This window comes from Cystoisospora suis (genome assembly GCF_002600585.1).
Source record: "Cystoisospora suis strain Wien I chromosome Unknown contig_440, whole genome shotgun sequence".
Classification (NCBI taxonomy): domain Eukaryota; phylum Apicomplexa; class Conoidasida; order Eucoccidiorida; family Sarcocystidae; genus Cystoisospora; species Cystoisospora suis.
The window spans coordinates 11,164-38,050 of NW_027153241.1; the positions used below are offsets into that span (position 1 = coordinate 11,164).

General features: G+C 47.5%; 3 protein-coding genes across 3 annotated transcripts; 1 reads left to right on the forward strand and 2 right to left on the reverse strand.

Annotated features, from left to right (window-relative positions):
* Positions 1-8: 8 nt before the first annotated feature.
* CSUI_001112 (myb-like dna-binding high mobility group box domain-containing) lies at positions 9-19,569 on the reverse strand. The gene is made up of 13 exons (XM_068061318.1): positions 18,672-19,569; positions 16,716-17,675; positions 13,498-15,916; positions 10,219-12,770; positions 9,112-9,525; positions 8,070-8,378; positions 6,887-7,026; positions 5,732-6,111; positions 4,998-5,186; positions 4,095-4,218; positions 3,246-3,302; positions 2,531-2,684; positions 9-1,666 (listed from the first exon to the last, which is right to left on the reverse strand). Exons 1-13 carry the CDS (start codon positions 19,516-19,518, stop codon positions 1,482-1,484), a joined length of 8,730 nt encoding a protein of 2,909 aa, XP_067926705.1. The 5' UTR covers positions 19,519-19,569; the 3' UTR covers positions 9-1,481.
* Positions 19,570-19,624: 55 nt separating this feature from the next.
* Positions 19,625-21,275, reverse strand: CSUI_001113 (uncharacterized protein). Its single transcript, XM_068061319.1, has one exon. The coding sequence runs from the start codon at positions 20,168-20,170 to the stop codon at positions 19,997-19,999; it is 174 nt and encodes a 57-aa protein (XP_067926706.1). The 5' UTR covers positions 20,171-21,275; the 3' UTR covers positions 19,625-19,996.
* Positions 21,276-21,310: 35 nt separating this feature from the next.
* CSUI_001114 (uncharacterized protein) lies at positions 21,311-26,764 on the forward strand. The gene is made up of 4 exons (XM_068061320.1): positions 21,311-23,660; positions 24,278-25,412; positions 26,012-26,104; positions 26,666-26,764. The coding sequence occupies exon 1, from the start codon at positions 23,367-23,369 to the stop codon at positions 23,562-23,564; it is 198 nt and encodes a 65-aa protein (XP_067926707.1). The 5' UTR covers positions 21,311-23,366; the 3' UTR covers positions 23,565-23,660; positions 24,278-25,412; positions 26,012-26,104; positions 26,666-26,764.
* The last annotated feature ends 123 nt before the right edge of the window (positions 26,765-26,887 follow it).

Consider the following 26,887-nt stretch of genomic DNA (forward strand, 5'->3'; position numbering starts at 1 on the left):
CTTTTCATAAGGACGAAGCTTCCCGTTCACTAACAGAAAAAAAGATGACCCCCTGGAGAGGTCACTCACACCTGCCTGGCTACGGGCAAACGATATGAAGGATGTCTGACACCACGCGGGAAAACAAACGCTCTTCCCAAGCGGCACCTCCAGCGTACTGATGCCGAGCCAAGTCTCATAGGTTAAGGGGCGAAGCACTACACATTTTCCAACAGATCTCGGTTCCCAAACAGATCCAGAGCCTCTCCTCTCAAAAAGAGAATAACTAGGAGCGCAACCAACCTCTTCCTGAGGCTACAAACATGAGCGCCAACGTGATGCCCACCAGTCCGCCCTCCACATGAGTCCCATATGCAGGCAGAGAGAGCCAAGTCATCGTGAGTGTGCATAGATGTGAAGAAGTGTCTAGAACAGTTACCTACACGTGTGTACTGCCCAAACAAAGCAGCACGAGGCCTTCGAAACAAGACCGGTCGAGCCCTCCACGCACTAAAACAACATGAAAAAGCGTCACTACCACTTGGCTTCCCTTCATATGATGATTCCTGACCGCCCATAGCGCTGGAATTAGAGGTGAGAAGGTCGGCTGCTCATGGCCCCCGGCAATCTCAGGCACAGCAGGGCCGTGCTGCCTCCGAGATGCCAGGCAGAGTGTGTTGAAGACTTTTTTTCCCTGACTAACCCCCGCTGCGAAATTCGAGATCATTCCTGCTGGCAGGGTGATGCCTGCATAAGGAATACCTCACTACAACCCTCTTGCGTGCGACAGTTTCACAATACGCTTCTTGTCCTCATACTCGGCCTGCTGCATGTGCCTAGGCTTCTCATCTATACAGGTAGCTGTAGAGCCGTACGCTCCGTCTCCTGCGTATCAAAAAAGCGAACTCTCCCCAATCGATGACACCTGTGCTACCCTTCTTTTCCTCTTCGCCTGACAGACATCATAAGCCGTGCACCCTCCCTAAGCCACCTCTACGCGTGAATTTTTCTCTTCTCGACCTGTCTTAACCAGAATGCCATCAAATGCAAACGAAAATTCGCGTTTGTTGACGAGAAATTCTACCAAACAATAGACCTTAGAAGCAAAAGAGTCCGTGTAAAGGTTTTGCTGCCCTCGCACCCCGGATGTGATCGCCGCAGCAAGCTTGCGCTTCCTGTTCGACTTCAGGCCGCGAGTGAAGAACACTATTGCCGCCATCAAGCCTTTGAAGCTGAACCTTCTTACTTTTAGCGAAAAAAAGGAATCTCCTCCTCGAAAGAAGGAGGCGGAGTAAGATCAAGAAATATACCCTGGAAATATCTCCGAACTGAGCGGTAAGACCTCAGTCCTGTCTGCATTTGAATACCTACATTCCCTAGTAGCATTTCACCTCTCAACCGTCTCTCCCGTGTGCCTATACAGACATAAGTAATCCCATGTGACACTAGGTACCTTATCCCTGAGAAGGTATCACACGTGCATTCGCGCCCTCACTCAGACCTCAGCCAAAAAGTGCAAGAAGATCGTCTCCGGCATCTCCTCCTATCCCACCGCCTGAGGACATTCCAACGGGTATGGTAAAGAGAGAGCTATCCACTACTCCGGCAGGATCCCCCCCAGCGGTGTTTGGCGCAGCGTCCGCCAGAATAGACAGGAGAGACGGGAAGGATGAAGACGAGCTTGACGCTGTTAGCGAAGACAAACAAACAGACACCGGCAAAAAAGACCAAAAGAAAGGGCAGATGAGAGAAAGTGCATAGCATGCTTCAGGGAGATGAGCAGAAAAGTGTCTGTAAAAAGAAATGTGTATCTTAACTGACTATTGCCACATGCAACTAAAACAACACTATCATCGCGCTCGGAGAACACTCGCCTTTCTACCGCACTTTTACAAACTTCTCTCTCTACAACACATAGACGAGAGAAAGGAGAAGATGAGAAAGAAAAGACAAATAGACGATACTTTCTTCACAGGCCTCTCGGAGTGTATCACCTCAGGAAAAGCTCAGTGACGTTTGCCCGAGTGTTCTGTTGACTTTACCACAGTCCCTTCCCTCTCCACTCCTCTCATGCTCTTGAGACACACCTGGGTAACTACCAAGATACGGCCCGCTTCCGTGTTAAACATGCGTCTCACCAGATTTGTGGAATCTCTGAGGCATCGGACCGCTTCAAAGACGCATAGACATTAGGACGTACATATACGCACACATCATACCCACACAACAAGACCAACGTTTCATGCAGCAACTCTAATAAGAGAGTCCAGCCGGTGCGTCCATACATGGACTTACACGACAGTTCAGTGGTATAAAGGAGAAAGCACCTGGCTGCTATCACCACTCTCCTCTAATCGCCTACTATTGTCCCGTTACAAGCGACGGAACGAGACTCCGAAAGAGTTTCAAGACAAAGCAGACAGAAAAACGCCATTTCTATGGACCGACGACTTTCTTCTTCTAGGGAAAGGAACATGAAGCCTGATCATTCCTATACACATACATGCATATTCACTGAAACATATCACACTGATCTCAAGCGCCAGCATACCTGGAGGAGGGGGAGGCGGAGGAGGTGCAGGAAGAGCAAGCCTTGTTTGTTGTTTCTTCCGACTGCCATACATCGCATTGTCTTCTTCAGACGAGGACGATGACGATGCGAGAGGACACGTGTAATGAAGAGCCGGATTAATCTTCCCGTGAACCTGCTCGATGAGACACATGTACAAAGAAAGAATGCCGATATCGCAGTTCATATCAAAACAGAGCAGCCTAATGTGTGTATATACTTACGTATATAAATATACGTACAAGTATCACTACCGTGTATATATACACGAACTTTCGCAGTCTCAAGAATGAAGAACCGGGGACCGGCTTACACCATCCTCAGGATGAGTCTACGCTTGGATCAAAAAGTCGAGACATGCTTGCCGTTGAAGAGAAAAATGTGGATCAAAGAACGCGGGAGATGACGCATGCATGCACACGAAAGCATCAGAGACGACTCCTTGACTCACCAGCAGATAAGAAAACTGAAGAAATCATAGAATCGTTTCCTCTACGTCTCTATCTATCTATGTGTCTGCATCTCTCTACGTATACATCTATATGATAGCTCGTAACGGCGACACCCATTCACCGTATGAACTGTGTTCTATTGCACTAGGGATATGAGCCATCCTTGACTCAGACCACCGTGGAATGTGCTCGGCACAACTAACGCATCGCCAACCATCTAAGCAGACTTCACACTTGTTCCTCACCCCTTCATAAGCTTCTAATGTCAACTGCCGCCTTTGACCTGTTAGCGCCGCTTCCACCTGTAAAGAGAATAACACCCCCACGAAGAGACGCACACAAAGAACCTCTTACAGGAGAAGAGGGAGGCGAACTGGCGTTGCTTTCTCTAGGTAAAAAAAAAACAGAATCTTTCAACCCGTTCTAACCAATACAGTCTTTCTAGCTGTGTGTACACAAATATGGTACGTATGAATATCTATGTGGAATGTGTCTATGCATCGGTGAATAGTGTGGTCTCTTCAGAAGTCTGTGACGGCGCCAATTCAGCTTTCCCAGTGACACTCATTCTCTGATGTCCATAGACAGCACCCTTCTCAAAAGGTACACCTCACTGGCAATTCCGCGTGACTGAGCTAAGGCATACATACACAGGGTGTAGAAAAGAAGAGAAGACCGAATAGATATACGCGCGTATGTTTGAAAACTCCGTGTTGTATAGGTCGTTAAAGGAACGTAATGAATGCCTACGATGCGCCGATCCGAACCCCTGTTCACTTATCTCTTCCATAGCGTAGTTAATCTATACAGTTGACAGAAGCTCAAGTCAGTGTATCCTGAAGAAAAGAAAGAAATACATCTACACGCTTATCAGTGGCCAGCATCATGTATATCACTCTGTAGAGAACACATCTATAACCTCGTGATCGAGTCGATTTCACACAGTGGCACAACTCTATCCGGTACATGCATGGCCCAGACAACAAGTACATCGCTAGGAGAAGAGAAAGCAAGAGGACAAGAAGAGGAGCAACTCGATGTGTGCATGCTGTTATGTTGTTGTTCTTCTTCTCATCTCATGTGATTCAACTCACTTTCTGTGGATTTCTCTTTTCTTCAACTTTCAGCTTCACTTTCAGTTGTTTGTCTGTAACATGAGGGAGAAGCGTACGAACCAAGAGAAGGTCTGTGCCATATTGCTCCAGTGCACTATAAAACCTGTACAGACAAAACAACACGAACAAGCGCAACATCAGAGAAGAAGCCTAGCGGCATGGGTCTCTTATTCTCTGAAACAAGTTCCTCAAAAGAGCTTTCTCTCCAGACACCCTCACTCAGCAGAACAGACTCGTTCATCTTATTGAAGAATGCGAATGCTTTAGAGACTTGATGTACATTTCCTCGTATGTGAAGCAATGAAGAATGAATGAAGTCTATTAGTTAAGATAACAAAGGAAACAAACAGAGCGTTGCTCTTTTCTCAAGGGATGGCATATGCTACCCTTGCAGAGAAAGAGGGAGAGTTAGTGACAAAAGAGAAGTGGCAAAACTATGTAGAAAGATCTTTACGTACTTGAAAATGGGCGGTCTTAATCTCATGATGGCTACCCTCTTCTCAGACTATTTATTCTCGGCATGAACGCATGAAGAAAAAGCCGTGTCGCCGTATTTCATTCCACCTTAGGCAAGGCCCTCCTCTATGTCTCTCCCTACTACGACCTTGACGGTTTTCTCTACCCTTGTGATTCAAAATCCACCCGGAACGGCTCGTACATATACGTATATATATATATATATATATATATGCCTAGTTGGTTACATATATACACATGTACATCTCCCTCGAGAGATGTGAATGGATCTCCGCCGTATCTGACAATGCTGGTATACAGATGTGTGTCGCGATAGATGCACCAGCCATCTGGTTGAATGAAAGCGCTTCTTATCACCCATCTGCATGCTGATATGTGGAAAGGAAACCTAAGGCAGACTCTTACATTTTCGTCTCTTCTTCTGTCCATTTCTTTCCCTTCGTATTTCTATAAGCTCCAGCATACGGTTGAAGAGAGAGAGCATTCATTCCTCCGGCGCCACCCTCTTCTACTACACGACGACGACCATTGAAGAGACACACACATGCAGACGCGCCTCCTACGCCGTCAAAAAGCCCGAAACTGGCCCCGCACCTACAAGCCCCACACAACAACAAGACATCCGTACATCCATGAGATCGACTTATCAACAGACACAAACATCAGAAGCCAATCTATACACCAGAAGAGCTCTTCGATAGAAAACATAACAAGCAGAACTCCACAACATATATATCTAAATATAAGCTGACAATAACGAAGAATGGAGGATCAAAAGGAGGGAAGCCAAGAATCATAGCAGAGAGGAGAGAAGAGATCCTCTTCCCCCTTCAAGAACCACTCACTTGCCACCTATACACACAGTGACAGAAGAGAGAGAGAAACAAGCTACTGACATGCACATTCAGATCTCCCCCACTCCTTGTTCCCTCCCTCCGCTCACACACATACAATAGATTCTGATGTGCATGCGTCTAGTCTTCTGTAGATTTTAAGTGTCAACAAATGAATGAACATTACTCGAGTACCACGCGTGTGATGGTATGCTTGCACCGACGAATGTTTTAAAAACCTGTAAAGAAGACGTAGAAAGAAAGAAAGAAAGAAATGTGGTCTTTCTTTTTTCCGACTAGACCTACGTGCAAACAGGACGATCTGTTGTGACGTCTTCTTCCTCAGCAAGAGCCTCCGCTGACATGACAAGCTTTCCATCTGCATCAAGCCTAAGAGCTCCACCACCTCCCCCTCCTCCTGCTCCGTATCGCCCACCCGGTGCAGCGTCAAAAAGTCCTGCGAAATCGACAGCGTCTCCTGTCCCGCTGTCTTTTCGAGAGTCTTGATTCCCGGAAAGTGGGTGACTTGAAGAAGGTCGAGTGGATGAAGGAGAAGGAGAGAATAGAAGACTTAGAACATCATTGCTGTTGTTGCTGTTATGGCTCTGTGGTGCCGAGCTGGCGGCGGCCTCTCCTCCTCCCCCCAACGCGCCGTCCAATAGTAAAGAGCCGAAGATATCTGGATTCTATGGAAAAAGCACAAATAACACGATCACCTCACCACAGAGTATATTTGAGTAGCGCACTTCTTAGATTCCTAGAGAAACTCAATCCTCCTCGCTTAACCCTGGAGATTCGCAGCTCTACAAGAGCTGCAGTTTCATGTGTGAAGAAATGTCTCCTCATAGAGTGAAACAACGTAGGAACTTCTCACCGCAGAGAGACAGGGGAGATGGCAATACGCCCCGCTACTCCAAGATGATCCTTGTGTATGTCTTGATGGAGTCCCACACAGTGCATACCTATCTTTCCTTTGGAGAGACTTCACATGATCTGCTGGAGACAATTCTCAGAACAATACGGATCAAGGACTGTCACCAGAATCCACACATAGGTCTTCACCCCCGGGATAAATGTCGGTACTTCATACCTATCTATAAGTTTCTGATCTGTTCTTTTCGGCATAGCCACTTTAGCCACACGAATGTATACGTACATACGTACAAATCCATATTCATCCATGAACATTCACACATACACATTGATAAAAACAAACGTGCATACTATACGTCAACCACCAAGCCAACACGGCCCTCCCTCTGCTCTATTCGATAATCCGTCCTAAAACGAGAACTCCCTCTCACAAACAAGCTTCACGGCAGCCATGTTTTGATCAAGCAAGGCCTTCTTTCCCGAATGCATAGAATACACACACCCTGTATTAGTGTATTAATCAACATGCGAAGATCTCCTTCTCGCCGTAATGAGCGACGAAATGGTCTAAGAGTTCTTTCTCCTCACCTCAGTGGTCTTTCCAGCGTTCTCTGCCTGGGCCTCCTGCTCCGCGGCCGCTGCTCGCTTCTGAGCACGCGCCGCTGCGGTAGCTCCAGGAGGTCGTCGGCGCTTGTTCCGCTGGACTAAGTCCCATAGAGTAAGGGGACCTGAGTAGATAAAAAAATACAGATGAGAAGTAGGTATCTCCGATTCTACCTCTGGTCTCACTCGCTGCAATATGCAGACGTTCAAACCAGCTCAGAACTTCTTCACATGGAGACTCTAAGCAAAGGCGTATATGAATGGTGTATAGGTAGAAATGAAAAACGAAGGTCGAACCGAAGAGGAGAGACTTGACGTCATATATGTGAGTAAAACAACTGCGTAGCAGGCACTTGGCTTCTTCGTTCTTTAAAAGCATACACGTGCATGTCCAAGAGGGAATTTGACGGGAGAGCGATTGACAAACATCCTTACGTATAGACCTAGATGCACGCATGCATGCATGTTAGCTCCCATCACACCACACACAGTTGATACCCTCTGAATTTCTAGGAGAGTATTCAGCTATCTACGTATCACCCCTGTCGCAACTGAAGAGCTTTCTCAATACAAACAAGGAACAACACTTTTCGCTATCATCTCGCCGAGGTCCAAGGAAAAGAAGAAATCTACTCATAGCATCTACATGAAACAGAGATGCTCGTATAGAGAGGCAGAAGACAATCCATCCAGGAAAGTCTCGAGGAAGGTCTCCACTTACTCTCTCGGAGACAAACATAAATTCTCCTGCTCCCTCCCACATCATCTATAGAGTATATGCTAACACCGTCATAACTCTCTCTGTCCGCGATGCCGGGCATTCAGAAGGCGTTATAAAGAACCTCCTTCGTCTACCACGACTCCAGGAACTATGAGAACTGGATCTTCCAGAATTTCGTGGAGACGACCGTACTGAATGTGTAACGTGCAAGCATATAAGTGCATGCATGCACTCATAAGAAGAGATCTAGAATAGCTGTGGCTTGCTGGTTGATTGTGAAAACATACAAAGACCAAGAATCTTCTTTGTCCTCGCACTCTAAAGCCTAGTTACTCCCTGTCCCTTGTTTGGAAATACCCCCTAAGAGTCTCGATGACATCCATCACAAACGAGTGTGAATGAGAAAGAAGAAAGAATGAATGAAGATGAATGAATGTATTTACTGACCTTCTTCCTTCTCAACGATAGATACAGGAACTGTCATCTGTTGCAGGTCATCTGAGTCTCCTTTGTTTACTGTTCTCTTCGTTCTAGTAGTTGGCTTTCGCCTAAGCCTCTTCACATTGTCCCCCCCGTCCTTTGTCTGAGATAGCTGGAGTTTCTCCTTCGTTTCGATCACTTCCTGATTTTCTTGAACTCTTTCCGATGATTTTTTCGGGACCGAACTTGACTTCGAAACTTGGGAAGGTCTTCTATTCTTTCTGTTCGAGGATTTGGTGAAAGAAGAAGGGCAAAAGTCCTCATCGTCTTCGTCACCTGCGCATGAAACAAGGAAAACACATAGGCGAAGAAACGAAGTCTTTCAAATCTGGTAGTGAGAGGAAGGCGTGTCAATCTCGATGAGAAATAACTCCCGAGAGGTAGACAGATAGATAGATAGATGAAGACTTCAACTCTATCTCAGTATTAGGGCCACTGAATATCTGGTATGAGGATCGGATCTTCGAAAACAGGAAGGATACCCCAATTCGAGGCACAGCTAACTCGAACTCGAGCATCCTCCGTCAATGTACGCTATGTAGACAAAGAAAAAGCTTCATGAATACGCCTGTAAGGAGAAGAAGGAATGGTTTAGTTGCCACAAGCAAAGAGCCCAGGATGCATAATCTGGTCAGACCTCTCATCACATGGAGAACGCCAGGAAACACTTTCAGACGGCACATGGCCCCTGTGATATCGGTGGACTCCTTCAGACCCAGAGCCTCCTAAGGAGATGCTGTACATACCGACGAGCTCCCCTCGTCAGATAGGTGTAAACAAGCTCTCATACTATCGTGATACTCGAGCTAGTTCATCATCACCAGATACGCCAGGATTCTTTGTGGAAATCTTCTTCTAAGGCGGGCTATATAATAAGCGATAAACATAGAAGTCTTTCCCTCTCCACTTGGTATGTGACGCGTTGAACAGAGACTAAGTAGTGATGCCCTACACTCTCTGGGTGATTGCTAGAGAGGCAAAAAACGCTCGTGAAAGACTTTCGACTCACTTGATTCTTCTTCATCTTCTACGTCATCATCCTCATCTTCACTTTCTTTTTTGATGGGAACTTGACGTCGCCTTGCAGCATGTCTTCTTCTTGTTCTTCGTGTCGTGATGGTCTCTTCCTCTTCTTCATCCTTCTCCTGAGTGGTCTCTTCCTCTTCTTCATCCTTCTCTTCATCATCTGCCACTATGGAATCTTCCTCAATCTTGTTCTGAGGTCCTTTCCGCCTTGAACCAGTAGAAGAACGTGGAGAAGAAACTCGAATTTCTTCTACTTCCTTTTCTTCTTCCTCGCCGCTATCGACTATCTCATTACCAACCTTCCGTAAATCTTCTTCCTCATCTCCGCTTTTCTCCTCAAACTTGAGCAAGTTCGTCTCTTCTTCTTCATCATCCTCTTCATCTTCTTCCGACCCGTCTAATCAAAACAAGTCAAAGCAAGAAGTCTAGAAGGAGAAGGATTGATCGGGAGAAGCTAGTACCCTTCAAAACATAACATGGAAACATATTATATGGATGAAGGTGAAGATAGGGATAAGGTGAGGAAAAGGCAGTGAGAAAAGCCGTACACACAGTAAACCAGCTTGAAAGAAGAGTAAGGTTAGAAAAAACTTCTCGTCAAAAAGAGAATGAATGCACCGGAACACATGCAGCCGTCATAGTTGAAAAGTCATCGGTTTTCCCCTAGCCTACGCACCTGACATATACAGGCGATTCATACAAGATGTACATAATACACCCGAGAGCCACCGCCATCGCAAGTATAATCAGTCGAGATAAACATTGTCCCTATGTGTACAGCAGCAGCCTTTACAGTAGACTATCTATTTGCCCGCTGATAGCGTATGTGGAGGAAGGAGTTTTGTCTTGAGATGATACGAAAGACACCACTCTACCTTCAAGGCTTAAGAGACGTCAGTCTAAAATCTCAGCCTTCCTGCAGATCAAGCTCTAGTCCCATCTGGAATCCGGGCTCCCGACCTCCAAGGCAAGAATGATAGCATTCAAAAATGATTCTTCTGAGTCGTGAAGAAGACAGATGGTACGAATGCAATCCAAAGCACATTCTCATCTCTCTCCAGAAAAGAAACTTCACAGTCACCTTCCTTACCCTCATTCACAACTTCTTCATCACTCTCGTCTTCCTCACTCTCCAGTTTCTCCCGATGAGACTGTCGCTTTTTCTTCTCGTGTCTCCCTCCTCGCGTCTCCTCTCCATTGGTCATCTTTCCTTGTTTTCTTGGCTCTTCCTTTCCACCATCTCGTGAATCTCTTGCTCTTCTCTCTCTCTCTGGAGGAACCGCTTCAACAAAAGCCTCAGCTCGGAATCGCTTTCCCCTAACATTTCCTTTTAACCTACAGTCCCCCCCTGTCTCTTCCTCGACATCCAGTTGAACACAGCCCGTCATGGTCTTCTCATCTAAGTCTAGCCATGTTCTCTCGCTGGACAAGTCTGATGAGGATTCCCCAACCGATGTCTTCACTACTGTCTCCGTCTCTTCTAGTGGAGGGGTCAGCGGTAGGAAACGAAACAACAGGCTAGTCTGAGTTTCCCTAACCGATGAGGAAGGTATTTCTTCTTCTTTGTATTCCCTGCTATAGACCTCACACCTCCTCCTAGCACCTCGTTCTTCTTTGTATTCGCTGCTATAGACCTCCTCCCTCATGCCAGACTCGCCTTGCGCGTGTATGTCTACTTTGACGTTACACAAGTTCAAAGGAGCTTCGTCACGGTTTGATTGCCTAAACTCTCCAATTCTCTCATTGGCATGATGTTTATATAGTGAAGAACAAGTGAACGTCGAAAGCGAGCTTGGATGCTCTTCATACATTAATGATGTATGTTGTCGATGTTCCTCAATCCCACTCATCCTAGAAGAAGGAGGAGGTACAGCTGTACAGACAGGATCAGAGACGAATTGCCTTGTTCGATTGTCAGGTTGAGAATTCAAAACATCCTCTCTATCTCGACCTTCATTCCATGGGTCACGTGAGAAATGATGGCTATTACTCTCATCATGCTGTGACACCATCATCCTCATCGGCATCCCCCCTACTCCTCCCCCACCTCGATCACCGCTGTTTGGGACTCCTCCTCCTGGTTTACTACTAGACCCAGGGGGCATCGATGGGTCTCCATCTCTTTCTCCCCCCCTATTCTGTGCCGCTGACCTCGAAAACCCCGGTGGAAGAGACCCTGGTGGAGGAGATAAGGCCTCTTGCTGAAAAACATAGGACTGTCCTCGGCCTTCACGGAGAATGTCTCCGTCTCCTAATGGGGAAGATGCAACAAGCCCAAGTCGGTGGTGATTTGCAGAAGCGACAGGAGTTTGTTGAGATGAGAATGAAGAACGACTCATAGGCTCGGGCGGAGACGGTGAGGAAAGAGACGAAAAAGTTCGTTTATCTCCTTCACCGTCTGTTAGACTGTTATAGGAAGAAGGCTGATGATGGAGATGCTGATGATGTGGCGGAGGAAAAGAATTGTTACTAACATCTCCACCAGCCGATGAGGATGAGGAGGCACTTCTTCCAGGTACAGGACCGCCTTCACCTCCCATGACTCCTGAAGAGGTATAAGTAGAAGAAACACTCTCCCGCCTGTCTAGGAGGTTTCCATTGCCCATGATTCCTCCGGCTAGGTCCCTATCGCCTAGTGATGGCAGGGTATGTTGCTGCGGAGGCAATGATGGCTGCTGCTGCTGGTGTGGCCCCTCAAGTCCAGCTCTCCCAGGATGGAGGGTTTGAGAAGAAGCATAACCCCCTGAGATAGAAGGGTCTTGTTGTTCTCTATCTTCTCCCCTCTGTTTCTTCTGTACTGGCATCCCACTCCCCCCCGGTTCTCCCAGTGATGCAGTCGTCAAATCTCGCTTACCTAGAGACGCATAAGGAGAAGGTCGGATCGATCCTGATTGCAAGAGATGAATAGAGGAGTCCGAAGGTAGAGGAGATCCTAGATGTTGTTGTAGTCCCCCACTGGGTGAGGGAAGAACACCACCTCGAGAAGAGGGAACCGGGTGATAAGGTGACGATGGAGGTGTCACGCGACCGCTTCCTCCTCCCTGGAGAGGAGGATGCGATAGAGGATGAAGTGGCGTCTGAGCACTATCTTTTCGTCTTGCTTCTATATAGGCAAACGATGACGAGGCGTTCGGCCCAGTAACCCCCGATTGAGAGGTACCTGCTGCTGATGAGAGTGTCTGAGGCGTTGAATGCCCCGAAGAATCTATCAGTGAGAACCCTGGGACACCACCGCCACTACCACTAGCTCCCTGAGGACAACGAAGAGGTGAGTTTGTTGAGACTGAACCCATGGATGTCGTCGGAAAAGTCGATGGAGGAGGGCGCTGATCAAGAGAAGAAGTTAGTGTATTATCAGCTGTGAATGGCTGTTGCTGTTGACCTCCTAAATGATGAGTAGCATCACTAGTTGGGGTAGATGATGAAGACTGCTGACCGGGGAGAATCGTAAAAGGACTTCCCTGGTGTACTTGTGGAACCTGTGTGTTTGTGGAGGGGGGTATAGACCCAGATTGAAGAGCTGCTGAAACATCTGCAGCTTGAGCGGCTTCCTGTTCCTTCTGCTGACGTTTCCATGCTTCATTCGCCTCTTTCGCCCTTCTCTGAAAGATCTTTTTCTCTGCCGGAGACACTTGGCGCCATCTACAGATACAAACAGAAATCGACAGACATAATGATTTAGTCTTTCTCTTGTTTCCATCAACGAAGAAGAAACACCGGGTGCTCAGAGAGACATCTAGACAAGAACACCCGCAGGTCTTCGGAGCCATCCTGTATAATAGATAGAAAAGACGCACGTCATGGACTGGGCAGAGGAGGTTGGATGCAGGCATCAAGCACGCTAAGAAAAGCCATAAGTCTATATCTATCTATGCATCTCTGAATATCTACTGATGTGCACAAATACACTGAGAGCCTTGAACGAGAAATATCTAATACACCTGCATGCTCCAAGTCCAATCTCTCCTCAACACTGTAGAACACCCTCCCCCTTCTCACAGAAGACACTTTCACTCACTTTCAACCCTAGAAGAAAAGCTCAAGCCTTCGCCTTTACAATACCTCGTCGGTAAATCACGCCATGCAGTCATAGTTTACACAAATATATAGATGGATAGAGAGGGAGAGAAAGAAAGAGAGAATGTCACACCGACATTTTTACGCATGGAAGAAGAGCATGCCTATTCGGTGGGAATGACCGCGCTACCCACATACACCCGCCCAAGACGTCCCGGTGTGAAGACAGGAACGGAGATAGACAAGACCGGCTCTCAGGTGTCTATACTCTCTTTCTACCTATGAAACGTATACACAAACCATGTAAGTGTTAACGATCGTTCTTGAGAAGGTTCTGAGATGACCGACATACTTGTCTCCAATGAATGTATTTTGTTCACTAAGAGATGACCCGCATTCAATTCCTTCCTCTCGACATTTCTGGCGCATTTCCTTTGCAAATAACGTGAAAGCCGTATAGCCTCTTCCCTTTGGAGCGTCCCCCCCCGCTCCACTACCCTTCTTACTTCCACCGCCCGCGCTCCGACTTTTCTTCTTTGAAGAAGCTGTTGAGAGAGGTGTCATAACTACACTGCTACTGCTCGCAGTTCCACCCGAAGAGTTCGGGGTGAGATGATTTGTGGGCATCATTCCATCTGTCCCCCCTCTTGAGGTTAAACTGAAGAAAGGTAAGTTCTGTCCTCCTTGTCTCTCTCCTCCCCCCATGTTGGTGCCGGAGAACTGCCCGAGTTGTTGGGGGATAGAGGAAGTTTGTGGGGTGGTACCAGATAGTAAAGTCATGCCTCCTCCTGGTAACTGGGGTGTATATACACCCGGAAGACCCGTGACACTTCCTCCACCACCAGCACCACCTGCAGCTGTAGTAGAAGAAGCAGCATGCATACCATTCTCTGATAAGCCGTTGCTCATACCATTCCCCGTTGCATTCGAAGTGACCGCAGTGAAACCTTGTCCTCGTGAGAAATCTTCTTTCATTTGAGTCCCTCCAACTTGCTGCTGTTGCTGACGCTGTTGTTGTTTCTTCTCTTCTTCTTTCTTCATGCGCAAACCGGCTTGTCGATTCAACTCTTCAGCTCGACGCCCCCATTCTGCCTTCGCTTCTTTACTTAGCTGATGCCAAAAGCGAGCTACAAAAGATGTTTGCTCAGGTAGGGTGTCACCCTCCAACTGCCCTGACTGTTGCAATTCAGCTCTCTTTTCCTTTGCAAAAAGAGCCCAGCCACTCATTCCCATTCCCTTCCTTGAAGGCTTTTTAGGTGCTGGTAGTGCCTGCGGTGGCGGCATAGCTCCGCTAACACCACCCCCCACTCCTGTGTCGTCTTTCCCTCCCACCGCTGTTGTGACCAGATGTCCTGCTAGACCACCGAGTACACCTCCTTTGCTCAGCATTCCATATGGTTGGGATCCAGATGAAGCAGAAGAAAACGACGAAGAAAGAGAATCTCCGGTAACACCACCACCACTACTTCCGAGAGCCTCTGGGTGAAGCAAAGAAGTTGACAGTCCTCCTGCACCCAGCAGGGCGTTCCCAAGATTCCCCCCTTGGGGTGTATGTACACCCGACCCTGCTCCACTCGTTCCCCCCTCCAATGTAGAACGTGACGTTCCAGACGTCGACACAGCAGATCCGAAAGGCATGCGAGACAAAGGTGTCGATTCGTACTCCCGTACTAAACTCATAATTCGATGGTAAATTGTCTCAGCAGTTTCTTCCGTTCCTGCCCGTTGTACCTGTTGCTGAAGTAACTGCAGCCTCAGATGGAAAAGACGAGGAAGATTAGCTAGGTGTCCTGAAAGGGGAGTGACTAAAGAAGCCAAACGAGGAAACTGTTGAGCTAACGACGCAAGTGCAGATCTTCCAGCTGCAACAGCCGTCGCATCAGCCTGATCCTCTGCATGCGCTGCCTGTGCCCTCTGTGTAGAAACAAGCCGCTGTAAAATGGCTAGCGGTGTAGGGAAACCAGCTCCTCCTCCCCCAGCACTACCACCTGTGACTCTGGAGGTGGAGGAAGATATTCCTGTTGAGTTAGGGAGACCACAAGGTGAGGTCTTTTTCGTTCCTGAGACAGAGTTTGGAGGCTTGTTGCCTCCTGAAGGAAAGGAAGCATATCGGCAAGGAACCTGATGCATTCGATCAGACTGAAGTTGCTGTACAGAAATATCTGTTAGAACTTCAGCTAGGAGAACCTGAATAAGCTGTTCCTTTAAAGTCCGCGATGTCTCCGGTGAAAGAAGAAGATCAGGTACCCCTTGCTCCTCGCGCTCCTGTACTCGACGAAGTAACAGAGCAAGAATACGTTCTTGACGAAGTAAAGCCTCAGGGCTCTTTTCTTGGTTTGGTGTTCTCTCACCAGATAGAGAGGAGGGGGAGGAAGAAAAGGCACCTCCAAGAGAGGAAAAATGATTCTGGAGAAGATCCCGTAAGCACCTCAAAAGAAGAGACCTCTGAACCTGTACCTGTACAATACTATCTTCATCCTCACTAGCAGAAGAGACACCTTCAAGCTCGTCTGAATAAGAACCAGACCCCCCATCCGCCATATCCGAGCTTTTGTCGTCCACGTGAGAAGCTGATGATCGATTATCACAAGGGCCATCATTCCCCGTTGTCGGAACTTCTGTCTGTCCAACTGAGACAGAGGGAGAGACGCGAGAAGCAGCATCCATAACAGAGGGGACCGAACCTGACGAAGACAATCGCACGAATTCACCCTGGTGTCCTGGTGAAGGAGTGACGAGGGAACGTCCGGCTATCGAGTCTTTTGCAGAGCCTGGGACAAGAGATGCCGTTGAGAGCCCCAGACAAGCAGAGAAAAGGAGACACCGGAAAACTGAGGAGATGCGGCAACATGTAAACGTTGACACACAAACACATCCTATGAAAGGACTGGAATACCTCTGTTAGCTGGCATACACACACAGATTTACTTCTCGCCATACAAAGTCACGTATGACGAACTGGTGCAACGACAGATCCACTCCCGAGTGATGGCGCACCGGATGCCTCCAAGGGCGCTATGGATCCGAGGACGTGTACATACGCATCTATTTCTCTCTCTCCATATATATGTGTATAAAAATATGTATATACGTATATACAGAACAACCTGAACAGCGTGCATGCACGGCTGCACACTTGGACATAAGTCTTCACGCGTAACTCATAGCGAACAAGGCACCCGCGGACCTTCATGAGGAAACCAGTAGATCACCACGACACTCCGTTACAAAAATATCACAAGAACGCCACTACAGCCAATGGAAATACATCCGCGGACAAAGAGATAGAGAAGACTCACAATTCAAGCGGATAGCAAAGCGCGACACACGACAGTCCCCCCTCCGCACAAGTCTATTGATAGCCAGATAAACAGACGTGATGGGGTGCCAATCTAAGCGACGCGAATGTGTGCGGTAGGAAAGATACCTTTATACAGACAGGACACTTGTATACAGACACTCATCAGACAGAGAGCTCACTCGATGGCAACCGATGAACTCACTAGCCCCTTCGCGTATCTCTATGGTCTACAACCTCCACTGTCCTTTCTACGAAACAGTTGTCCTCACCACGAGAGAGAGGCCCTTCCTGTTGCACGTTTTCTTTCCCCTGCAGACTCGTGGGGGCTTCACGGCTGTGAGACTCCTTCTGAAATGACGACTGAATGCGTATGTTGGCTGCACCGTCACTTCCTCTTTGTGAATCCAATGGCTCCTTCCCCCCTCCAGTTTGACCGACGTTTAAGCCGGTCCCTGTTGAGGTGTCTGAGTCTCGCTTCTTCTCTTCTCCCTCGCACCTGGCTTGTTCATCTCGTACATCCGCAGGCCCACTCCACCCGCTCCTCTGTGCGTCGGTACTATCTGAAATAGTGCTTGAAGGGGCCACACCCTTCCTATCATTCATGACGTCATTTGACGCTTCTCCGGTGGCTCGTCTTCTATCTTCTTTGTCCGTGGGCACCATCATGTCCCCCCTAAGTCCCTTGTTGTCTCGCTTCGAACGCCCCCTGCCCCCACTAATACACTTAGTGAGGAGATGAATGAGTTCGTCATGTTGCTGTGACGAGGCTTCAGTCGCAAGCGCCAAAGCATTCCTGCAAATGTTTGCTTCTTCCTTATCTTCCTCTTCTTTCACCTTGATCGCATCTCTCCCTGTCCTCTCCCGCCTTCGTACTATCCACCTTCTCTCACTACAGTAACTAGATGAGAAAGTATCTCGAAAACTGCTATCCTTCTCTAACCTCGACCCACCGCTCTCTTCTTCAACTCTCCGAGCTGACCTCTGGGGTTTTCCTCTATGCTCAGAAGAGGGAGTGTTCTGTGAAGTGGTTTCGAGATTAAGATGAGGACTATAGAGTCTCTCAAGAGCTTCTTTACGATACGCAAGAAGGCGAGGAGGTAGAAAACCATCTCCCAAAGAAGCAGCAATAGAAAAGTAGAAAGGATCAGAAGAAAGAAGAAGAGAATCTCCAGGCATCGCAGGCGAGATAGGGCTGCTTGATGTATTACATGTGATTTGATCGATACCACCTGGGTCAAAGAAAGAAAGTACACACCAGAGCGGAAGAAACCTCATTCTCTTCTTGTCAACTCGAGAAGAATACAAAGAAACAACGGTTTTAAGATGGATCCTCAGGAGTCTCTGTATGATACCAACTCGCCGAGGACCGCAGCCACTCCCCCTCCATCCGCGTAGACAAGGATGAAATACATCATTCGTCTCACCCGAATCAAGCTAAAGTGTTAGCCAACGCGCTAGAAACCATGCAAAGTAGATCAAGAAAAAAGACTTGCCCTATCTCTCTATGAACGGCCCTCTCTGTACGTGGAGATGTCTCTATCGTAACCTTGTTCTACTTCAGAACCTTTGAAGCCTTCTGAAGATGACTCTCCTCGCAGCACATACACCGAGTCATGTAGCAACAATGTATCTTCGCACGTATGTATGCACGTACATATATCTATATCTGTATGCAAAAAGACATATAGACGAAAAAGAGACCAACAAAGAGGTACTTCTTATTGTGTCCGTCGTGATGAAGACGTCCCGCGAAGACTTTGACGCTCCCTTTCCACGAGCAAAACCACGAAGAGAAGAACAGAAGAAAACTATAGCGGCGCGCAAGTCATTCTCCATCCCTCGGAACAGATTCGTTCAAAAACACTTAGGTGAAAGAACAGCAGAAACAAGGAAAGAAAGGAGACGTCTCGAAGCTCTACACACTTCCTTTCCGAGAGCGAACGGATGGGTTCACATGCATGCTCCTAAAAGTCATATGAAAGGACGGCTTGATCACCCCCACACACACAGACAGAGGTCGTCGTATGTGTTACTTATACACCTGTAAAAGACAACACTGATCCTCCTGTCTAAGCACTGTAAGACCGTGGAATAGATAGATGGATAGATAGCGGTAGAGTGGTAGCAATGTCCCTTAGAAAGAAGAGAAGTGAGAGGGAATTAGGAGGGAGAGTGGAGAGAAGTGAAGAACTGGAGACGCTCAAGAATTGAGAGAGTTTCAATACCTCTGAATGCTGGTGCCTGATAACAAGGAGCGACAGGGAGAGGAAAATTCTCCGCGCTAGGCTGGCCTGCCCACGCAGCAGTCTCGTTTAGAACATAAGCTCCCGGAGCGACTTCTCCAGATAGAGGTTCTCCATCACCATTATCGCAAGAGAATGAAAGACCTGTCTCTTTCGTTGATAGATCACCTTTCCGGTGGACATAGTTTCCTTCAGAAATGCCTTGCTTCTGAGGCTCTGAAGAAGCAACAAGATGCTTCGAGAAGAGTGGAGAAGATAAGAAAACTTCGTCACTCGATAGTAATGACGAACGAGCATCCTGAGAGATAGTTGTTCTTCTTTCAGACTGTCCTCCGCGGATGACCTGAGATAGACATGATGATCTCCGATCCCCAGGAAGCGAGAGAGATGCCAAAGAAGCAAAGATACCTTGACTATCATTCCTGTGGTTTGGACAGAGGGACGGGGCGTTGCGAGTGTATGTACACTGCCCGCACCGACGGTCATGACGTGTCTTCACGGTAAAGAGATGCTGGCTATCCATCCCCCCTAAACACGCTAAACAAGATTCTGGGGGAGAGTATGGTGCTCCCTCAGAAGACAGGACAGATCGAGAGACAGAAGACAAGCTTCCACGCTGTTGTTTACTGAATTCGGAAAGCGAAGTTGAAGGTGATATGAAAGATGAGGACCCGTCATAAAAGGAAGAATGTAAAGTAGAAGAAGAAGAGTCTTTCTGAGAGAAGAGAAACATTGGGCCAGGGACTTCCGGTGCGGTAGGAGTATAGGCAGCCATACTTGGCACGGAATGAGGTAAAGAAGAAGAAGTCGACTGAGTTCCTGGCGTCATCTTGAGAAAGAGGGAGACCGAGGAAGCAGTCTACACAAGAAAGAAAGAAAGAAAGAAAGAAAGAAAGAAAGAAAGAATGAGCGAGAGAGAGAGAAAGAAAGAAAGAAAAACGAGGAGACTTCCGAGTGTGACCACCTCAGATATAGGAGGCAGTCTACCTATGAGAGCAGTAGGAGAACTTCATTCATGAATAGATCGTTATGACCGCAGAAAGAGACTGGGCAACATCTCTATGAGTGAGATCTTCGACCCTCCCGATGCACACGAAAGGACAGAAACATCCCTCCTAGCGGCAAGCGACAAACGGGTAAAGGAACGACCTGCCAGCCCAGTCGAATGAAACGCATACCCGGGGCAACACCCTAATGAGTAAATGCATGCCCGCATAAGTTCTATGAGTTCTATGCATCAGTTAGCTCAATCGATACGCAGCTCCACTAAAGGAGAAATAAAGCATCACCCTTGAAAAGCTTCGAAACTAGGGAAGCAAAGAAGCTTTTTGGTGAAGGAGCGTTAACATGTGAGGAGAGAAATGAAGGAAATGAAGAGAAAACGGTGACTGTTGAGATCGAGTAAAACAAGAGTCGCGTGTCAGAAAGAAAGATAGAAACATAAGAGAGAATTGCAGTTGGTGACAATGATGAGCAAGCATGCCATCCGATTCTTGTACGTTGCCATCATCCACTCATCCCGCCTACAGAGAGTCGGGGGGCCAGTCAGGCCCCCCTCCGCTAAACAGACGATCCGTAACACTCTAGAAATGGAAACAAACACCGTCTATCTCTCACTCGTCCAGGAGTAGAAAAGAGAAGAAAAAGACACCAACTGGTGTTTCAGACAGAAAAGAACTAGCGGAAAAACTCTTTGGAAAGACGGAGAAAACGGGAACACGGAGAAAAGACAGAAAAGAGAAGTTATAGAGATGAAAAAAGGAAATAAAGATAGAAAAGGAAGAAAGAGAAGAGATAGTTACACGACGTCATTCAGCTAGTTTCTTTCCCTATCTGCTTTGATGCTGAATTGTCTTGCGTATGTAGGGGAGAAAAGAAAGGAGACGTCAGGGAATGAACGTTCTATCTCGAAACACCCCAGGCGAATCAGGCAGTTGTTTAGCTAGTCTCATCAACTCAACTAAACTATCTTTATTCAAAGTCGAGTCTTCCTTTCCTGGTCAGAAGGACCAGAGACAGAATGACACGAAACCAATCAGGTAGCTGACTCCTGGTGTTTCTGAAAGAGACAATGTTCTTTTCTCTAGAGAGCAAACAAGCGAGTAGTGTAGCAGAAGGGAAAACTACGAACGCGCAGCAGCGCGGAAGCCGTTCATCAGAAGGCAGCGAGACGAGAATTTCCTGTTCTCCTCTATAAGCCCGGTCTGATGGCACAACGTAAATAAGAGAAGTAAAAGGTAGTAAAACTCGAGCGTACTGCAGGAAGCAGAGACTCTTTCTTCATCACGAAACAACACAGAAAGGACGAAGTCACGGCGTGACCGCTCTGTCTGGGGGAGAATCTATTTCTCTTGTAAAAGATTACTTCCTCACGGCAGAAGGAAGAAAATGGATGGAATAAACATAGTGAGAAGAGAAAAATTTACGAGAACGGAGAGATGCCTTTTAAAGTCCTTCGACGGTTTTTCATGTGTTGCATGCGCTCGTTGTTCCCGTTCATTTCGAGAAGAAAACGCCACGAGCAAAGACGGATTGTCCGCAGGTCACCTCGCACTCGAGAAGCAGAAGCCCTTTCTGTAAGCGTATCAGACCGGAAGTTTTAACCTTGCCGCTTGTTGCCGATATTGACGAACTTCCAAAAGAATTTCTATGTAGACAAAGGGAGATTTGTTCCCCTGGTGTTGTCCTTTCCCGCTAAGCTCTCTCCTGCATCTACCGACCTGACGCGTTCGGGCTGTCTCCCTCGTTCGCTGAAAGGGAAGAGAGGGAGACGGGGGGGCGGGGAGTAGATCTAGTTGGCAAGCCCCTGCATTACTGTCTCTAGCCAACACGCGGGCTGTTCTGTTTCGTGAGACAGTACTGTTGGAAGATAGAGAGAAGGTAAAACCTGGTACCTCTCTATTATGATAATCCAGCTGTCGCAAAACACAGGCAGGCCAGTGCGCACACACCCCAGCCAGCCCCCCGTCACCGGGTTCCTTTCACACAGTCTAAACGAAAGAAATTCATCTCTCGCTCTCGCTTTCTCTCCGGTTGACTGAGTGGGAGACTGCAGCTCTTCTTATCATAGCTACTTCGTGTTTTCACCGCAGTTTCGCTATCTGAATTGTTCTTGTCTTGAGATGATGGATTCTTCGTGAAGAGAAGCGATTCTATCCAGCCGGCATTCACAGCGTATACGTTTCCACCTGTCAACCTTTTCTCTTCTCACTAGGTAGCCGCGCACCGAGATGGGCAAATACCATTCCCTTAGCTCATTTCCACTCATCTACCCTAGAGGAGATTTCTGCTAGTCTGGACTTCTTTGTTGCGAGTTGGCAAAAGCGACCACCTTGTTCGTTGATTTCTTGCGGCCACTCGGCAGTTCCTCTTGTCCTCTTTTCATGTTGCTTGGTACATCATCTCCAATGAATACTTAAATTCCATGCGCTTCTGCGAGTTACACCTGCCTTCTAGTCTGTGAATTCTCACCTGAGCAGACAGAGGAGGGGCTCTTCTTATCTCGGTGCTTATCACATCCTATCTGTTCTAGGGACTTCCTCGCGGATCCACCTGTTGAAACAGTAGCGAGATTTATAGGGAAGTGCTTTTTTTTCTCTCGTTAGATTCATTGCATGGCCCGCCGTACCGTTACCCGAATTCTCTGAAGAGATACTTCATATTTTCCGTTTAGGTAGGCCCGTTAAGTTTGGATTCCCTTCTTTTCTGTTGGTGGATAGAAAGCACTGTAGTGTTCTTTCCTTTTTCCGGTGTTTTACCTCAGTTGTGCCTACTAACCATTCACAGCTCGGTATGTTTTCTGTGAAATGTCTCTTCACACCTCATCTTTATCCTCTCCCTCTGAGCCGCCACCTGCCTTCTCAAGAGATGCCGACACCATGACTCTTCTTCTTCCCTCCGGGTGTAATTATGCCGGGAGAAAGGCTGCCTACAAGGCGGTTTTCCAAGAGAATGAACACGGAGGGGAAGACAAGAAAGGAAGTTATCGGCATTGTCATGAAGGAGGGGGCATAGGTAATATCGGTTGGCGAGAGAGATTACTTGCGGAGCAACGAAGTGAGAGACGTGCTCAGATTCTAGAAGACCTTCGCTCTCGATCCTTATCTGAGCTTCGCCGAATTGCTGAGCTTCATGGAGGGGGGAGACAAGAAGACACGCATGCATCTTGTGTTCGTTATCACGAGTATCAGTATGACGACGGAAGAATCTCAGGAGGTTCTGAAAGAGAAAGAGAGGGGGTCGATAGTTGGCGACTAGAGACAGACAACACAAGGGGACTTCTTGTAGAAGAGATGAATGGAGATAACAGATATTCAGCTACCAGTCGAATACTCCAACAAGATGAAGGAGAAAGGGAGGAGGAGACTATTGATGAGGCAGAGGCATTGATGAAGGCAGGGCTTCCGACGAGCTTTGGATCAGAGAAATCGCAACGGAACAATAAAGGGATGTGGTGGGATAAAAAGAAGAAGAAAAAGAAGAATCGACAGTCTCAATTCGAAGGGGATCCTCCCTTTTGCCGAGATGAAAACATGAACACCGGTCATCTAGAGACAACCTCTATGTCTAGGACGGAAGAACCATGGATACATGCCGATGAAGAAATGCCTAGAGAAGTACACGGAGAAGTCTCAACTGAGGGAACCTGGAACTTTGATGCCCTAGGGAAGGCCAGAGATGGAGAAGGAGGGCGCTCGGTTTCTCAAGAGGGGGGCATGTCTGTACCATGTGATAAAGAAGATATACGAAGTCCCGATAAGAAACACGAGGAGAGAACTGGACGACGGCCTTGTGGGGGACGTTCTCGAAGGGGGGGGACTAGGGTACGGAAGGGCCATCCCTCGAGTACTCCTGTCTCTGGGTTTGCTTCACTAATTGCTATTCCCACGCCAATTGTGGTGCCAGAGGATGATCAAAATAACGAATTTTCTTCTTCTCTCAGCAAATGTCTCCCGGGATTCGGTTCAGCAGGTAACTACATGAGGACGTCTGTCGTATTCATATACAGATGCGGTATAGAGATCAGTATACCTATAGACCTACGGAATACAATCCATCCTTATTACACACAGGCAGAATCTCTGCAGGGGACCTGTACATATAGACATCGCGCTGTCTCTCCATATCAGGAGATTCTTCCCAACAGCACTGGTCGATGATCTTTTCACCAGTCTCTATGTCAACTGCAAATCATTTTCTGCACTTTTCGTGTCCCTCTCTTTCCATCGTTTGCTTTTTCGAAGACTACGAAAGTACCTCGTTGTTTATTCTCTCAGCCATGGAATGTATTTCTTCTTCCGCTGGAACGGACTTACTGGGGAGCCGCGTGGATGCAGATGTAGTGTTTTATACAAAGATGATCTCTTATGTGACTTAGTTTCCGTGTTACCCACATGCATTTGACTGCAGATGAGTACGTCAAGCAAGCCCCTCTTCGATATGCCGTCTATAGACATGTATTTGGATGTAGAGATAAGCGCATAAGTCTACCCTCCGATCTTTTTATCGGCGCCAATAGACACATACACTCTAGCGTGCATTCAAGTCAAAACGTCCCGACTACAGCCTTTTTTTCTTCTTGCATGCAGACGCAGATGACTGGTATGTCTACCTTCGTCCTGAAGGCCGTCGATGTCTTCTCGTGATGAACCAAGGGATGGGAGCGGTGATTGATAAGCGCGGTATTGTACGGGGTCTTTTGAATCCTTTCCCAGTCCATCAGTCTTTTGAAGAAAAGCAAAAACAACATCTAGCCGAGTTCCATACAAAGCACACATCCATGCATGAAGACGATCACACAACAAGTCTCCCTACTTCATCGTTGAGAAGCTCTGATGGACTAGGAGGACGTGAGGAGAGTTTTAAGGCATCAGGACTTGCTGATGAAACTCTATCACATTCACACGACGGAGGCGAGGATTATGTGGGTAGAGGTACCTCATTAGCACACGATGTTTCTATGGATCTGGATCCTTCTGCGTCATTACCCCTACATCCATTCGATCTCAAGAAGAGTAACCTTCCGACTGGACGACGATCAGTCCATCAACGAGATGTCACGGGGATCTCTGAAAGTGCTGACCATGTCTTTACGACTCATTTGGGTTGTGCATCAGGATCTCCGTCTTCTTCTAGTCAAACGTCCTCTATAAGATCTCAAGAGGGCGGCGGAGCAAGGCCCCCGATACATGGAAACTTGAAGTCTTCCGCCAATTCGTTTCAGCCTTTGTCAGGATGGGAGACATGTCCACGGTGTCTCCGTAGCTGGTGTACGAGTAGTTGGGGTAGTTGTGCTCGTGGTTTCACGGCCCTTGAGTGTGTTTGGATGAACAGTCATGATCTTCGATGGGATGAAGAACTACACAAACAGCGGAGTATAGACGACGTCCGTCAGCAGCAGCAACAACATGACAATGAAGAGATGAGCAGGACTTGTTCTGCACCTCGCGCCGAGATTCAAACTGAAGAAACGGGGGGAGACAATGGAACAGGAGCAGCAGCGGGCAGTACATCTGAACGGTCCCTCGTCATCCAAGGGCAACAGCCGAGACGTAAAGTTCTTGAGCTAATGATGACTAGAAGTCTAGGCCCCAATACAACAGATGATCCAGGATGTCAATGTTGCTGCTCAAGCTTTCTCTTTGTAACTGATGTACTCTGGTGGAGCGACTGCATGCTAGGTCAAGCGGAGACCATGTGTCGACACTTCTTTCTGAAAAGCAGGTAAGAATCGCAAAGCGGACTTGTCTGGAGAGGACTGTATCTCTGTCGTTCCTTGACCTTGTCTGTGAATGAGATGTAGACTTTGTTCAGACAAACCTACAATGGTGTATATTCTACGTGTGGAGCTAGACTCTCTCTCTTTTGGCATTTCTCCAAGTCTACGTGAGGTAGAGTCTGAAGGGGCAGGACTGTTTCCTTGTAAGTGCTGCTGAATGCGCTTTTCTTTGACTTGCAAGTGCGGACTTCATTCTTTAAGCCTACCCTCACTCAGCAACACGCGAGAGACAGAAGCATGTGTGCGCTACAGGGCGTGATAAGCATCGGACGGGATGTCCAAAAGCGCTGTCGTTCTTCTTCTAGAGGTGTCTATACAATATGCAGTAGCTTAGTAGCTACATCCTAAGACTGACCTGCATCATGCGATAACTTGTAGAAACCATAATCATTGACTCAGTCTAGTTCTTTTTTCACACATCTATACGCGGATATCTGTACAGATATCGTGTACTTACGTCGGAGTCAAGCGCGTACGTGTTGTCAAAGACCTTTGCAGTACGAGACTAGATGTCAGGCGCACGTTGTGTCTTGTGGTTTTCTAGGTTCGAAGAGGCAGGGGAAGATCTCAGTGGACTTCAGTTGTTACCGATGCGGGAGTGTAACCTTGCAACTCTCTCTGAGCTATACTATTACAGGTGAGCCTTAAGGAGTTCAACTCAGCTTGATTTTTACCATTCCAAGATGCCTAGAGAAGATCCGGGTACGCCGACTGGGGCTCGTAGCTCATAGGCGGTGGAATGCCATTGCCTCTGTAGAATGGAGAAAAGTTAATAAAAGAAACAAGGCTACACTTTCGCCTGCGCCCCGTCTTCCACTCGTCTTCGTAAGTCTATCTTACTGGCCTGACCCACGTATATAGTAGTCAGGCCGGGTAACAGGACTTCATTTATTCGCTGCCAGAGTGCTTTCACCTTTCACCTCGAGTGAAAAATCTCCAGTCATTCTTTCCTTAGACGTCCTTGTAGCTTTGGCTGCTCTCAGCAGACATACCCATTGCAGTGACGCACGGCAAATACGGGATATCCATTCCTTCTCTATTTCCAGCCTTCTGACGGACCTAGCGAGTATTTGACCTCCTGTGTACCGTTCTACTTGATTCGTCCTCCATGCCGATCGAGCTCAAATGACTCGCAGCGTACTGGCTTGTCTCCGCTATCTTGCTGACCTTCGAGTGTTACTCCTTTTTGCGAACGCAGCAATTTGCAGCCGTGGCCTACGGACTCTTTTGTTTTCGTTCACCGAGAGGCACCGTACATCGAGGGGCTCAGCGATTTCTGGCTTTCTTGGCGTGATGCACATCTCTCGTACGTCCTCAGAATCATGGTGCCTCTCAGAGACGGCCGCAATGTTCTTATGACTAATAACAGCAGTCAGAGAAGCGGGATCTCTTATGGGTAGATATGCCTATATCTATATAT